Source organism: Ylistrum balloti, unplaced genomic scaffold, assembly GCF_031769215.1.
Source record: "Ylistrum balloti isolate Yb309-2 unplaced genomic scaffold, AGI_CSIRO_Ybal_v1 Utg370662, whole genome shotgun sequence".
Taxonomy (NCBI): domain Eukaryota; kingdom Metazoa; phylum Mollusca; class Bivalvia; order Pectinida; family Pectinidae; genus Ylistrum; species Ylistrum balloti.
In genome coordinates, this window is record NW_026782401.1 from 1,850,642 (window position 1) to 1,866,219 (window position 15,578).

Below are 15,578 nucleotides of genomic sequence, written 5' to 3' on the forward strand. Positions count from 1 at the left end.
AGGGCCCATTTGTAAGAGTTTAAACGTGGCATGCAAAAGTACGGCAAACCTGAAGATTAAACTTACGATACATGACATTTTTTTTATCATAGGGTGTAGCATTACAACAAGGCAAACTACATGTCAATATAATCTTCATCAGAACAAGAATGAATTCGAGGAAATGAGGGTGAAATAAAATTACAAAATAAAAACTACACTGAAAAAGTAAAAGGAGAATATGACAATATGTTTCGGAATGTTAAGCGCCTTCTACTTCATCAACAACATTCAAAATGCAAATTTAGTTAAATCTTTGTAAAGTAAGTACGTAAGTACGTTACGTCTCGTTATCACCAATTATGCTAGAACATCTTTTCCTAGTGTCCCCCCCTCCTCGGGTCCCCCCCCCCCCCCCCCCCTCCTAGTGTCCCCCCCCCACCACCACCACCACCTTGATATCAAATGTGGCCCAGGAGTGGACATAACGTTTACGACTAATTTCAGTCTCATTGCATATGTCTATCACTACTGCTACTTCACCTCAGCCTTATTTTTCTTACCTCGAGACAAGCATGACGTCTCACGAAAACTGGTTGTAGTGTGAGGGGTATTTGGCAGTAGCTAACCACGGACACTACACTCTGGGGTCTGAAACAGAACTCTTCTGCAGTAAATTTACTCCGGTCCTGACTATTTACATCGGTCCTGACTATTTACTCCGGTCCTGACTATTTACATCGGTCCTGACTATTTACATCGGTCCTGACTATTTACTCCGGTCCTGACTATTTACATCGGTCCTGACTATTTACTCCGGTCCTGACTATTTACATCGGTCCTGACTATTTACTCCGGTCCTGACTATTTACATCGGTCCTGACTATTTACATCGGTTCCGACTATTTACACCCGCCCTGACTAGTTACACCGGTCCTGATTATTTACACCGGTCCTGACAATTTACACCCGTCCTGACTATAGTATCAGGTGGATGTGAAATATGAGACAGACAGATAAATATGTTGATGGTGTTGGTGAATGACATACCGCAATGTGTAGTAACGTTGTATAAGGTCACTTTAAAAATCTCTTAAACTGTACAATATGTGACAAAGCAAGACAATGTCGCCCACCGGCAACCAACGACACGTTTTGAACTTTAAAATAGTTACTAGGAAGTAAGATATAACTTAATTACAAATGATTATACCACAGAGAGAACGACAGCACGACCCCCAACAAAGATCAAAATTATCATAAATAAATGACTTCAACCATAGGTTGTAAACAGTCATATTTCGTAAAATTCCACAGTCAGCAATTAGACAAGGTTCTCGTACAGGTACATTTTAAAGTAAAATTTTCTCAAAACTTCTCAAAACACATGACGAAATTAATTCGAAATAAACTAATTCTGACCTTGACTTGCAACTTATCATTATACCTAATCATAGATCAATGTCTCTGTTCAGTAGAGTAACTCATATACATGTGTCACCTAACTTAATGGCTGTGCGACGGCAATACTGTATACTTGTATATATCGTGGACATGAAAATATTTCAGGATTATTTAAAGCTATATTTGATACATAATGTACATGTACCTACATTGTATTTCAAGGGACTGGATCAATCAACCTATCTTGCACCTTGTTGACCCTTGTAGGCCTGTCTTTCAGTCCTCACGAGGTCAGCCATGCACCTGTGATTGCGTCTTATGTTTAATTCAAATTAAGACATAATCCTATAGCAAACTTTATACAAGACAGTTACTCTCGATGACGTATACTGGGCCTTGCCTTCGATCCAACTCACACCAACGTATCGCCCAAAATCCAGGAAGGTCAGTCATTTGTCTAAAACATCATGATACATATGCCTATTATCTAAGAATGGTTCCAGGCTTAATTTGGTAAAAATATCGATGGTAAAATTGGCACTTGGTGACCCATCTATAAGAGAAATGTAGCTTGTGCTGCGTAAAGATGCCGATCCCCACCGTTAAAACTCAGACACGACGGACCCCGCCCTCCAACAAAATAAGTTCATTTTATGATCTTTAACCATTCCAAGTAACGAGAGACACATTCACGAGACAATATACAACATATTTAATCGATAGGTTTTACAAACATATATCATTATTATATCATTATCATCATGATCATAATCCAGGGGACATATCGCGCATCCGTTCCCTTAGAAATGACCCAAGTGGCCACTTTTAGACAATGCACACAGGCCCTCCGCACTCAAAATCAAATGTGAAATGAAGATATTATTAGATAGTATTCATGAAAAAGATCAGACAAGATGAAAATTTGATAAAATGACATTAGCCGTTATATTTCTGTCATTGAATCAACAATTTGTGAAATGAGATGGGACCAGCCAACACAATAAAACTTGTATATATCAGTCAAACAAGAGACCCAAGAGACTTGCATCGCTCACCTGACAAATTCAGCTATTCGGCCTTCAAAAAAGAAATATTTGTCTCTATTCATAAAAATTGCTTCAGACAATATTCTTGTATGGAGGAAGGATTTTAAGGAACTTACATTTCCCCATTAATTGGGCCCATCTCTTCCGCCCTAGAGGGCCGGGAGGCGCCGTTTATATAAATCTTATTTCCCTTCATCCAAGAATACTTCAGACCATATTGGGCAATATCCATTTATCTTTATATGAGGAGTAAAATTTGAAGGACTTGCAAAATTGCCTTATGGTTCCTGGGATCCTTACACAAACTTTGTTCCCTTTAACCCAAGAATACTTCGTGACAAATTTGGGCGATATCTAATCATTACTAATGGAGAAGTAGGGTTTAAATTTAAAAAAATTGTCCTATTTCCCCAGTTGGGCCCCTGTCCCTCCCATCCCATCCATAAAACACAACTGATTCCATTCACCCAAGAATTAAATGTGGGAATTATCAATTCATTCTAACAAGAGGAGTAGAATTTTAAAGAATTTACTCTGTTTTCCCTTTTGGGCCCCGCCACTCCCTCCCGACCAGGGGGCCATGACCTATAATTTATACAAAATTGACCCCCCCCCCCCCCCCCCCCCCCCCCCCCCCCCCCCGAACAATGGACCATTTCAGACTAAATTTAGGTAAAATCCAATCATTACTACAAAAGGTATAGGATTTCAGTTTTTACATATTTTTTTGCCTCGGGGGAGGGGGCAATGAGATCCACCATTTATACAAAATGTGTTCCTATTTCCCTAGGGATGCTTCTAGCCAAAATTGATAAAAATTAAATCAGTCCAGTAAGTTGTTTATGAAAAGTAACGATTTGTATCCACTATATAATGCACATGTTCTTTGGAGAGCAAAAAAAAAGAAAAAAAGTTGAACTGAATGAAAGAGTCATCTTGTCAAATAAAGATAAATCAATATCTGAGTTTAAATACATTAATCATGACTTATATTTCTGTCCAGCTGATTTGTGACTTTTTGATGAAGTGTAGCGAGGTTACCTCCCTTGGAATCTCGTCCGACGTAGTTTGGACGCTTGTGTCTTGTATTCGTAATGCTTTTAATGGAAGAATATATCTGATCCCGATGCCAAAATAAAAACAAGTATGGCGGAGTTTAAAAAAGTTCGAGCTAAGACAATCAGAAAACGTCGACATTCGTCAAGTAGCGACGACAATTCTGACAAAGAAGATGACATTGGGTAAATATTTGATAAGTTACAATCTGGAAAAGTTATCGCAAAATAGCGGCTCTTTGTGGTATGCTGCATTGTATCGTGGTCATGAATCACCTGAACAGCTGCAAAACGCCTGTTAAGTCATTATCCACAACATGAATATTACTTAACATAGTACTGTTGATTAATTATATGTTTAACATGGCATTGTGTGTGACCGTTTACGTAGCGAGAAACTGGTGACAGACGCCATGCATAGTTGTGACGGTAGTGGTGACCACACCTGATAGAAGGCCGACCTGCATCCACTTACGTTATAGGAGAAATGCATATTCTGATTTGTTAATGCGAATACTGTTTTTGTTGTATTCATGTCTATAGGCATAATAGTAAACGTACTTAAGATTCAAAACTATGATAAACATCGCACTATTACATGTATATATCAGACTTTCTGAAGAGCTAATGTTTGTATTGTTTTTAATACCGACAATAAATAAAACTTTATTATTATTATTATTATTATTATTATTAAACAGGAAATGAGTAGTTTTCCTCCTTTGGGTATTGAACACGAAACATCAGTCTTTTTGTAAACCGCTCTATAGAATGAAATAAAATGAAATTCCCTCTTACAGTTAGAGTGTGACTATATCTCTGATATGTACAGCACAACTTCAACCCAGGTTCCATTGTTGCAAGAAAGCCCCACAGTCTCCTCTAGATTACACTTTCCCATAGCTTGCAGTTGGAGTGGTCTATGATATCAAATGTAGGATGAAAAAAATAGTAAGCCTCTGTCGGGGATTGAATCCCCACCTCTGGCTTATTGGTTTGCTACTCTACTGTTTGAGCTAAAGGGAAATTCCCTCTACCAGTCGGCACAAAGCTAAATGGTCACAGACAGTGTCATTACGAACATTTAATCTCTCTAATAGTAATGAAACTTCTAAAGATATTTAGGTCTTAAGTGTGTCAAAGAAGTTAAAATCTAGTTCTGTAGTCATTAACTACTTTTGTATTCATTGTTTGATATTCTCTTTCGTCTATTACCCTAGAACGAAATTGCAAGATATAAAAGAGCTACAGAAAATGAGAGCAAGGCCTAATGGTGTGAGTGCTGAAGTGCTGTTAGTAGGAAAGGAAGTAGCCACAAAACAGACCACTGATGATGTAGGTATATAAACAAGCTAATTATAAGCTTTTCATGTGTGTGGTACTGCAAGAGGGATTTTAACTTTGATAATCTAAATGGCCTGTGATCTGTTTACTCCCACAGTTAAATCATTTACCTGATATTTATATGGTTTCAATAGAAGTATCAGGTATATAGATCGTTGAGTGCCATATGTCAATTGTTCTCAATTCCAAAAATCATTGATGATTCGGCTTTGTATTTTGACATGTATGTGTGTATGGAATACACATCATACCTTCCAAATATCAAGAAAAATACAATATGTTTGGAAAAAAAATGACTGTCGGTTACTTACCTGTGTATTGTGTCATTGATCAAAATTAAGGATTAGCTGATAAGATAGATTCGATATTTTGACTATTACCAGGATTCCTATAATTTTAATTACTGTTGAATTTATATATGTATTTCAGCAGACAAACTTCCTCTTGTAAGCATTTTTGTTAATGTGTTTTTCCTTACTCCAGAATGACCCATTCAAAATGAAAACTGGTGGATTTGTAGATATGAAGGCTTTGAAACATAAGTAAGTCTGGGTTGATCACAATTAATTGTTGAATAGCTAGTACATATACATTGTGTCAAAGTACTTCTTGGAATGATAACTTAGAACTTAGAAGTCTGATATTCTTAAAACAGGACTTGGTCCTAATGCATACAGAGTTATCACCCTTTGTTCACTGCAGTATCACTTTGTTCTATATCACTTTAAACAACCACATCTTGCATGCTGATAGCCATTTGGATTTCAGAATGTTAGATACTATAATTTGATCATAAGAATTTTTTAAGCAAGTTAAGATTTATTTTTGAATCAGACTTTGTTCAGGAATTTGAGACTAGAAAGCTTGCAATTATATTCGTTGTTATGCACTGTGTGCAGAAAGATTTCAAGTATTAATATGGCACTATCTATGGTATTTATCAAGTACTGTCACATGCATGTTAATAATGTTCCTTGATTTCTTTTACAGACCAATAAATGTAGTAGACAGTGAATCCATAGGTACAGCGTTTGCTGCTGAAACAAACCGTCGAGATGAAGACACAGAAATGTGAGTTTCTCTTTCCCTAAATTATCTTCAGGAAAAAAATTATAGTTATATACTATATCAAGAATTGCTTTGAGAGATGATAAAATCTCATTTGCCTATGTTCTACTTGTAAACTCTATGATATTTTCAGTCCTTTTGAACTCTTATGTATATATGTATAAGCCATAATAAAATTTTTTAAATGGGAAAAAATTAATAAAAAGATATTCATGACTATTATGTTTCCTGAATTTACCTTACTAAAGTTGTTTTTACAAAAATAATAATCAAATTGTGTCAAAGGAGATACAGTCACACTCATGACATGTATAGTTAAGATATTATTTCAGTTGTACATTGATTCTCATTAATAACTAGGTTGAAGTATGTAGAAGATGAATTGGCCAAAAGGAAAGGTCACCACAAGGAGGAAATCACTGATAAGTAAGTTTGTTGTTTAGTATGGTGAGTATGTCTGTCTTGTATATTAAGGATATATACTACATTTCTCTCTTTATTATATAATAAATGTTGTAAGAGTTGTTCCTCTTATATAATTTTATATTTGATAAACGTTGTTACTTTCTACATTACTCTTAAAACCCAGATAGATAAGTTTCTTGTAAACATTTGAAATGTTTCTTTAATAGAGTCACTATAGCTCAAACAGCAGAACCATGGTCTTCGCAACAGCGAGTGAATATCTGAGGTGTTTGGTTCAATACCCTGCTCTTGCTCTTGCTCTTGCTCTTGCTCTGGATTGCATGAAATGGGCATCACTTATGTAGATAGGTAGCAACCACCTACTACAGGGAGACCCCATTTGAGATGAATCTGGCTGTTGGTGGGGAGATATACCCAGAGAACAAACACCATTTATCATATTCTGTAACCTTTTTAAGTGTCACTTTCTTCTAAACTAAAATTCTTGAAAAAGAAAGGAATTACAAATTACAAACATACATAGCCTGAAGTCATGAATTTAAAAAAGTTCTCTGATATTTTCAGATCCAAAAAGCAAGAAAATAAACTTTTTGCTCTACCAGAAAATCTGAAAGTTGAATCAAGTCGAAAAAAGACAGAAGACATGTTGTCTAATCAGATGCTGTCTGGTATACCAGAGGTGGATCTGGGTATAGAGTAAGTAAATGTAAACCTGTTTATACAGCACCTAATGGCTTAGCCAAGAAAATAGAAAATCTACAACTGTTTAAACATTACATTGTGGTGTCATCCCCTGTTACAGGATATTTGGAAGGTTTATTGATGAAACTTCTTGATATTCACAACAAGTTTGTAGTTTCAAATTGTCTTTTAAGTGATAATGATACATACTGGATCACAATATATATACAAATTGTAAAAACAACACATGATTTATATATAAGCAATTATGATGGGTAGTTAAGATCTGAAACCTTCAGTTCAACATGAATTAATATTAATCTGAAGATGTCAGATTTCAATGCCCATTTGATATCAAAATATAAAAAAATAAAGCACAATGCATCCTATTTATACACCAATGTATGTAGATCTGAAGGTTTCAGGTTCAAATTACATGTACATGAGCTGTTACTTCAGGGCTATTTTCAGCAGTGGATCTGAGTTTGAACTCCTGATTTTTAGCGAAACAACTTGACAGAAAGATTGTATTTATAACTTCCTGGTGAAAATTGTAATGTTTGATTTTCCTAACAAGATTGAAATGAATATATTTACTTAGATTGGTAATTGAAATTAATATCCCTTATATATATGTATTACAGAGCCAAGATCAGTAATATTGAGGCAACTGAAGAAGCTAAACAGAAACTACTGACTGAGAGAATGAGGAAGAGAGAAAAGGAGATATCAGACTTTGTCCCTACAAATATGGCTGCCAACTTTGTCCAACATAACAGATGTATGACAATTTACGTACTACATTTGTGTATTTGTTTAATGCAAACTTCTGAGATCTTGATTTTCAGTGAAATGTTTTCTGTTGATATTTCAATACGTTTGTTATGTTTTCTTTGTTAGTTTGATGTATGATTCTCTACTGGAAATGTGATGTGTGGAATCTAGATTGATCTTTTGTAGATGAAATATAGCAGTTGCTAAACTGTTATGAAATAATGATGGAATCCTGCAGTTTGTTTGATGCTTTGGATTATGTGCAAATTTCTTTGACATATACAGTTGAACTTTAATGATTCAAATTCAGAAAACATGAATAACTTGCTTAACATGAAGTACTTTGTCAGTCCTGCCAAAATTCTATTTCATAGTAAAAAAAGACCTGAAAAACGTGGAAAACTCAAAAACCTGTAATAATTTGAAGTAAAAATTCGGTCCGAAAATCAAAATCTTACTTAAAGGTACCTATAAACCAAAGTTTTAAATTTTATCCATAAATAACACATAGGTCAAAAACATGGTTATTGTAAAACACCCTATGTGTGGTTATGACTGTTAATAAAAACATACCACATGAGGTCGTTACAAAGGATATGATGTATGAGAAGGTTACAAATATACATACACCTCGGTGTCATTTGTAACAAAACCCTAGGTTCACACTAAGAATCACATTTCATTGATATTGTTGATAAACAGTAATATGGTACTTATAATAAAAAGCCATTTATGTAACACTCAAAGCTCACAACAATCTTACTTGGAAATATTGGTCACAATACACACTGATGCTTTAGTTACCTACACAACTGAAATCACAACTTTGGTGTGTTGGTTTTCATTAATTGTCAGGTTTTATGTCCACCTTTACAGCCTTTTACATTTTATCAATGACTTTTATTGATTTTGTGCTCATTTGTTATCTTCCACTACATGGACACTCATATACAGTGTCTTTGTGTTGGATGTGTACTTGTGCACTTTTACTTCTGGTCAGAATCTTCCATCTGTTTACAGCGATATCTAAGCTTATAATTGCTCATAAGTTTTGTGATATGTGTTAATACACCTATCTCAAGATACCAGTTACTGTATGTGATGCCAAATTTTGATATGTATCCAACACATGTGTATGCTTAAAAGGTTCAACTTATTTATGGTTGAGTGCATAATGATATTTAGTGAAGCACACATGATAATGTTTACTTTTTGTACAATTTCTGATATTTTTGAGGTATTATTGAACAGTTTACCACATCTCTGTTAAATGGTTGAAAAAAAATATCAGTGCATTTTTTGAGTTTGATAAAGATTAACGAATGTTTAGGTGCATTTAGAGTATCCTGATATAGATAAACAAACAAATTAATACAATACACAAGGATTTATCGTTTTATGATACAAAACGATATATCACTGAAGTCTTTTTATAAGAGGAAGAACTTGATACATAATTTGATATTTGTATATGTTTTCAGTTAAAGTAGAAGATACAAAGCCACTTCTCAAGAAAGAAGAAGCACCCCGCCCTGAGCCTGTCAGAGTTGGAGACGTAGAGAGACTTCAGACCCCAGCAGGTGAGTTCACCTGTGAAATTTTTCATAATGTGATAATTACAATACTTTCTACATTATTTGTTTTTAATCTATAATTTATTTCCAGATATATCAGCAATTTCATTTGAAGATGTATTTTGATTTCGTAGCTGAAGCCTTTTAGGTGGAAATTTAGTCCATCATTATACAAATTTGACACAGGCTAGGTACTAAATGTTTGTCTCTCCAAATGAAAGTTTACATAAGTGATGGTTAGCAAACTTGCACCTTGTGTGTCCTTGAGTATGGTTCACTTCTTGGGAAAGCTGATGATAACTTTTATATATTTTTGAAATATGGCAAAATCTCACATAGAAATGATTTCATTCATGATTTATATTTAAGTGTAAAAGAGTTGGTTATGCACACAGTACGTTAGTGTTTAAAGAATTACAAAATTGACAAGCAAGTGATAAGTAATGAAAGAAAAGAGGCCTCCCCTTGATAAGTATGAAAGCAATGTACTTGAATTTTTCATTCTGTATTAACTTTATTTCTTTCAGTTTCGATGTAAATATTCATACTGTAAATCACTTAAATTTCTCAGATACTTTATTTGGTGAACATACCTCTTCAGACAAATTTGCAAATACATGCTCTTGTGAACAGTGGTCTAGAAATGACTTTAAATTCACAAATGATGGGCTATTAGATATATGGACTCCATTATCAGCAATCAAATCAGTTTGGATGTAATCATGAATTATTTCTGTACAAATAAAAGGTGTTGTGAGGGATTTGAATTCGTGATTGACATTTCTTGTGTATTATTGCGAAAATAAATCCCTCACAAAATATAAGTGATTAACAGTATCAGTCAGTCCTTCTTGTTGTTTTCAGGTGCTGATGGAAAGTCAAAAACAGATGAAAAAGCCACAGATGATTTTTACTTTGAAAAATTCAAGAAACAGATGAGAAGATACTGACATTGATCAAATATAATCTTTCAGGTTAATGTAAGATGATGTTTGTATTATGAAAATCTGTCACTGGGTCTGCCTCAGATTCTGTAAAAATCTGTCACTGGGTCTGCCTCAGATTCTGTCTATAAACAAGGTTATTAGTACAAGAATAACAAATTCAGTAACTGATTACACTGTACAATGGCCATTGTGACCTTCAGATTCACAAATAATGACCTTAGTGACCACAGACAGGATACTGGTGCTGTGTCAGTACTGGACATCCTGCAAGCCCCAATAAGTATGTTGGTTATTGATTCTGACTAGCAACAGTTGATACTGAGATGGAATCAATGTTGATATCAGTGATAAAGATTTGTTGGTTCATTTGTTTGCTGTGTTAATTGCCTTGTGAACAGCTAGGGTCATGTGGAGGCTGGTAGTAACTGGTTGCTAGCTGACTTAACAACATACAGGAGGCCAGTCGCTTGCCATCCAGAGCAAAAACAATAAGTTTTCTTGCTCAAGAACACATGTCATCACAGACAATGAAAAAAATAAATAAAGAAAAACAAACTGGATAATTTTTTTGTAAGAATTTTTTAAATATTTAATACAAGTCTAACTTAATGTTGATAATGGTGGGCTATAGCATATGCTGTACATACTATTCTGGTGGAGAAGGTAGGGTATACATTTCTACAATATTGCGATACTGATATCCATTTACAACCCTCTATCCACACAGTTTACTGTCTACGTGAATAGTGACTACGCAGAGCGATTATTTTAAGGTCAACATCCCTCTGTATCTATATATAGTTAGGAATATGTGCTATCACACAGTGTGATCACGTGATTCAGATTGTAAGTGAAACAAGAATAGAGCAGTTTTGAACTACCACAAGACTAGAAAAAGATTGTTTTCATTGAAAAGCATGAGTTTAAACTACCCACCTATTCAAACTCACGGAAGGTTTACTGTTAACATACTATATATATACATGAATACAAATCTATACTAATAATATTAAGGACTATAACAAATGTAATTACTTATAAATGTTTGTATACCTCTCTGGTCATACAAAAAACAAAATAGGCAACCATATCAGAGATAAACACTATTCCTCTTTCTCTACACTTAGCTGGGTAACATTACTTCATATAAGCTGGGTAACATTACTTCATATAAGCTGGGTAACATTATTTCATATAAGCTGGGTAACATTACTTCATATTGCCTTTTTACTGAGGAATATTTGGTAGATTTAGTCAGTGTCAATCTTCCTTTTTTCTCTGTATTTGAAAGTTTCATGCTAGAGAAGTGTGGGAGCCCTTCAGAATAAGTATCTTGTGGTTATTTACAAAAGATGGAAGGTAGACACAGCTTCATGATGCAACTTAATGTGAATGAATGAATTAATTAATGAAAGAATGGTCACTTTAAGATTAGAAATGAGTAAACTATATGTACAATGCAAAGAGAAATGAATGAATGAAAGAATGGTGGAGAAAGAGTTGAACATTTGATGAAATGGACCACTGATTGAATATGGGCATCAAGCTACAGTGGATTATTCATAATGAATAAATACATTTGAGATATTTGTGTTGATGTTTATGGTATGTTAAATTAAAAAAGAATTACTTCTGTTTTTTCCCTTCTGTGAAATGATTGTGCAATAGTACAGATTCTCATATCATCAATTTTAGTGAAAGAAAGTTATTTCTCAGTTTTCCTGTTTTTGATAGTTGATTAAGCTACGGACCAGTAAAAGTTATATTTGTCTTCTCTCATTACTGTACACATCTGTCACGCCCCTTCTAAAAGACATGAAATCATATACATGTATACTGTACCGACCAAATAGGAATTATTTTCAGGAAATGGTAAGAGATAGCATACACACAAGTGAATATAGCACCTTTCAATATGAATTTATAACTAGAGGTATCGTAATTAATCATACATTTGTTTCGTCTTTGAAAGACTGGTCAGTGATGATAAGGGTCTATAGTTTAAAACCCAGGAGGAGATTGAGAAAAGTCAAAATTTATGTGTCAATAAAAGTCAAAGAATTAACGTCTAGTACAATAGTATATTCTGAACTGTGAACTTAAATTAAAATGTGGCATGTAAGTTACAACAAACCTTGAGGACAAAAAAGTTTTTAATAAAGAAAATTAATGTAAAATTACCCGAACTGAGATATACAATGTGTGCTCCTGATCTTGACACACCTTCAGGACTTTGTTTCTCTCTAATGTAAATGAAGAGATTTTGAAGGGGATGTGAATCAACACAAATATTAAGGAAACTGACTTTTTCACTTTTTTAAGCTTTTATAAAGATTATTCTAATGAGAGGAGATTTTATGATTTTTGGCCCCTCATTATAAATGTTGGGTATTATCATAGTTCAGAGAGGAATATACATGTACAATCAAATTGAAACTATTTCACAGCCAATAGTGCATGGGATCATGTATACTTTTTCAGCTGAACAAACAACTTTAAAAGATCCACACATGACACAAATTTTAGAAAACCTTGGTTGAAATGAAAGTGACAGTAACTGTCTGGGACTATGTGAACTTTTCAAACCAATATTTTAGATTCAATGTTTCTAGCACTCTCTGCGGTAATGTGAATGGATGAAATGCAAATTGTTTTAACATATAGTTAAACATGTGCAAATACTATTTCCTAGTGCCTATGAAGGTTGACATATTTGATGCTTGTTAGTATGCCTGGTTTGGCTCCATTTTTGTTTTACCTTGTTCTTATTTGGGATCTTGATATTACTCGCATTTGCATGCGGTTGTGATGAAGCAGAATATGCTTACCATTCTAGAACATGAAGTTTTCTGGTATTTCATCAAGGCATTTTCTTCAAATATTTCTTTTTTTTTTATACTTTGCCCATATTTCATTAAATTTGTGTTTGATTTAAGCTCCTGTTGTTTTAACAAGAGATTCCAGAGGGATCTTGGTGCCCACCGTTGTTTGATCTTTATATGCTCCTTGAAAGTTGGATCTTTTTCCCTTCTTTTCTCTTCTCAATTTTGCTTTCAGTGATAAGACATTTGAACATTCCTTTGCAAAAATAAATGATAATCTTTACCTACCAAATCCAAATTGGCCACCTGGGAGTCATTTTCTTTCTACTGTTCAGTCCCGAAAGCAAACAAACACAAGGAGAGATCAAAGGGATTATACATATGAAATTTAAGAGATATCCATTCAGTACTTCAGAAACAGCCTGTCAGCCATTTTGTTTTTCTGATCAGTCACAAACTCAAATAGGTACAACTAAGGACCTAAAGAATGACATGAAATTTGTGAGAGATCCATCAAGTACGTCTTAAGAAATAGCAAGAACAAACTTGCAAAAAGTCATAATCTAAGATGGCCACCTTTTGGCCAGTTTGTTTTTCTGATTGGTTCCAAAATTACATGGGCACAACAAGAGATCAAAAGGAACCTAGATATGAAATTTAAGAAAGATCTGTCAAGTACTTCTCAAGAAATAGCAATAACAAACTTTCAAAGTCAAAATCCAAGATGGCCACCTTTCAGCCATTTTGTTTTGCAGATAAGTTCCAAAATTACATGGGCACAACTAAGGACAATGGGGAACTTACACATGAAATTTATAGAGAGTAAAACAAAAGTGTAGATGATATGATGTAGCCGTTTAAAATTCCAAATCATTTCATGTTTATTTTTAGAAACAGTATACATTGTATCTGCAAAAATCATTGAAATCATTGGAATATGACAACTATGTAAACTAATGTGTTTTATCAATCAAATATTGATAAAGATTTAATAAGAATGAAGAGGAAAGCATACTTCGAGTGTAAACACACAATACATGTATATCTGAACAAATATTAAAATCCTGTTCCATCATACTCAAAGACAGCAAAGAAAAAAACACAAGATTAAGTCAATGTTGTATATTTTTATTCTTATTTTTTTAAGTTTTAATTGAATGTTTGAAGCAATCAAATAAAAAATAAAAACAAGTTATTTAAAATGTTTGTACATGGATTTTGTTTAAAGTTTATTTACAAGTAACATTTATCAACTGAACAAGTTGAATATTAATAAATAGGAATAATCATTTGATTGAATACCATGGTGCGTACACAGTCATTACGATAACCTTCAGTTCCTACATCATTTAGCAGTACTGCAATAAACATTTTTATCATATATGGCAATATTTAGATAATTCTTCTCACCATATTTTATATATACCATATATGGTAGCACTGAACATAAGGTGACGTAAAAATAAGCGTGAATTATAAAAGTTGTGGTACTCGTAACCATAACGATATCTACAGCCAATTAATATATAACATTACCATATATGGTAAATTGTTCTTCGATCGTGACCGTATTTGGTAGACAACTATTGCGGCTCATTCATATCTTTCATCGTAGATACCCTTGAATTTTGAGATACACTGAATTCAATTGATTCAACAAATTTAGCAGAATTTTTTCCAACAAAGTTTGAATATAATGTTAATATGGTAAATATCAGAAAATTTGCTAATTATTAATCTACAATATCTAAACAAATCAAGAATAATATCAACATTCAAGGATATCTATGGTAACATCGTATATCTCATAAGTACTCTCAAACAAATCACAGTTTTGGAAGATTGAAGCAAACAAATTGTACAGCTATATTATGACATACATACAAACATAGCAGCAGTACTACTTTGTTATGTGCTTGCAAAAGTCATCTAACAGGATGGCATAAGCTGGAAGGAAAAGGACAATAAAAAGTCAGGTAAAAGGGAGGAGTTGATTGGTGGTAAACACTACTACACTTAGGGTACACTAGTGCTGATTGGTGGAGATGATAAGGGCGATGAAATCTTAGGGTTTTTTCTATAATAAAACACTAGAAGTGAACCTACTTTTTTCTTTTTACATAATATTGATCTTAACAGTTTGAAAACCAACACAAAAATTTCTTTGAAAACTAATGAGGGCAGCACCATATGCTAAACGAATGAAATCAAATTGCTTTCATCTTTCATATTGGTCATGGATCATTTCAAGTATGATGAATCCTTTCTAAGGTCTGGGGTTATGAGTCTTATCTCGGACATTTTCTACATAATAGCACACACCAAGTATCCTACATCACAAAACCTTTTATTCAACATCATCTGGGCTTGGTGAATTTATAAGTTCTTAAATTTGTTTCATAAATCTTCTAGGAAATCCAGGAAGATGAAAGAATATCTTATCACATAAATTATATAA

At 33.8% G+C, this 15,578-nt stretch overlaps 1 protein-coding gene across 1 annotated transcript; it reads left to right on the forward strand.

Annotated features, from left to right (window-relative positions):
• The first annotated feature begins 3,575 nt into the window (after positions 1–3,575).
• On the forward strand, positions 3,576–11,887 carry LOC132557361 (splicing factor C9orf78 homolog). The gene is made up of 9 exons (XM_060221851.1): positions 3,576–3,670; positions 4,705–4,819; positions 5,312–5,370; positions 5,819–5,899; positions 6,257–6,322; positions 6,887–7,018; positions 7,648–7,784; positions 9,259–9,357; positions 10,216–11,887. Exons 1-9 carry the CDS (start codon positions 3,576–3,578, stop codon positions 10,299–10,301), a joined length of 870 nt encoding a protein of 289 aa, XP_060077834.1. The 3' UTR covers positions 10,302–11,887.
• The last annotated feature ends 3,691 nt before the right edge of the window (positions 11,888–15,578 follow it).

Bases quoted from the DNA above. Each gene is read 5' to 3' on its own strand.
- LOC132557361 (XM_060221851.1), top strand. From the start codon at position 3,576: ATGGCGGAGTTTAAAAAAGTTCGAGCTAAGACAATCAGAAAACGTCGA. The intron at 4,820-5,311 runs GTAGGTATATAA...TCCTTACTCCAG, and splicing joins CAAAACAGACCACTGATGAT to AATGACCCATTCAAAATGAA. The intron at 7,785-9,258 runs GTATGACAATTT...ATATGTTTTCAG, and splicing joins CTTTGTCCAACATAACAGAT to TTAAAGTAGAAGATACAAAG.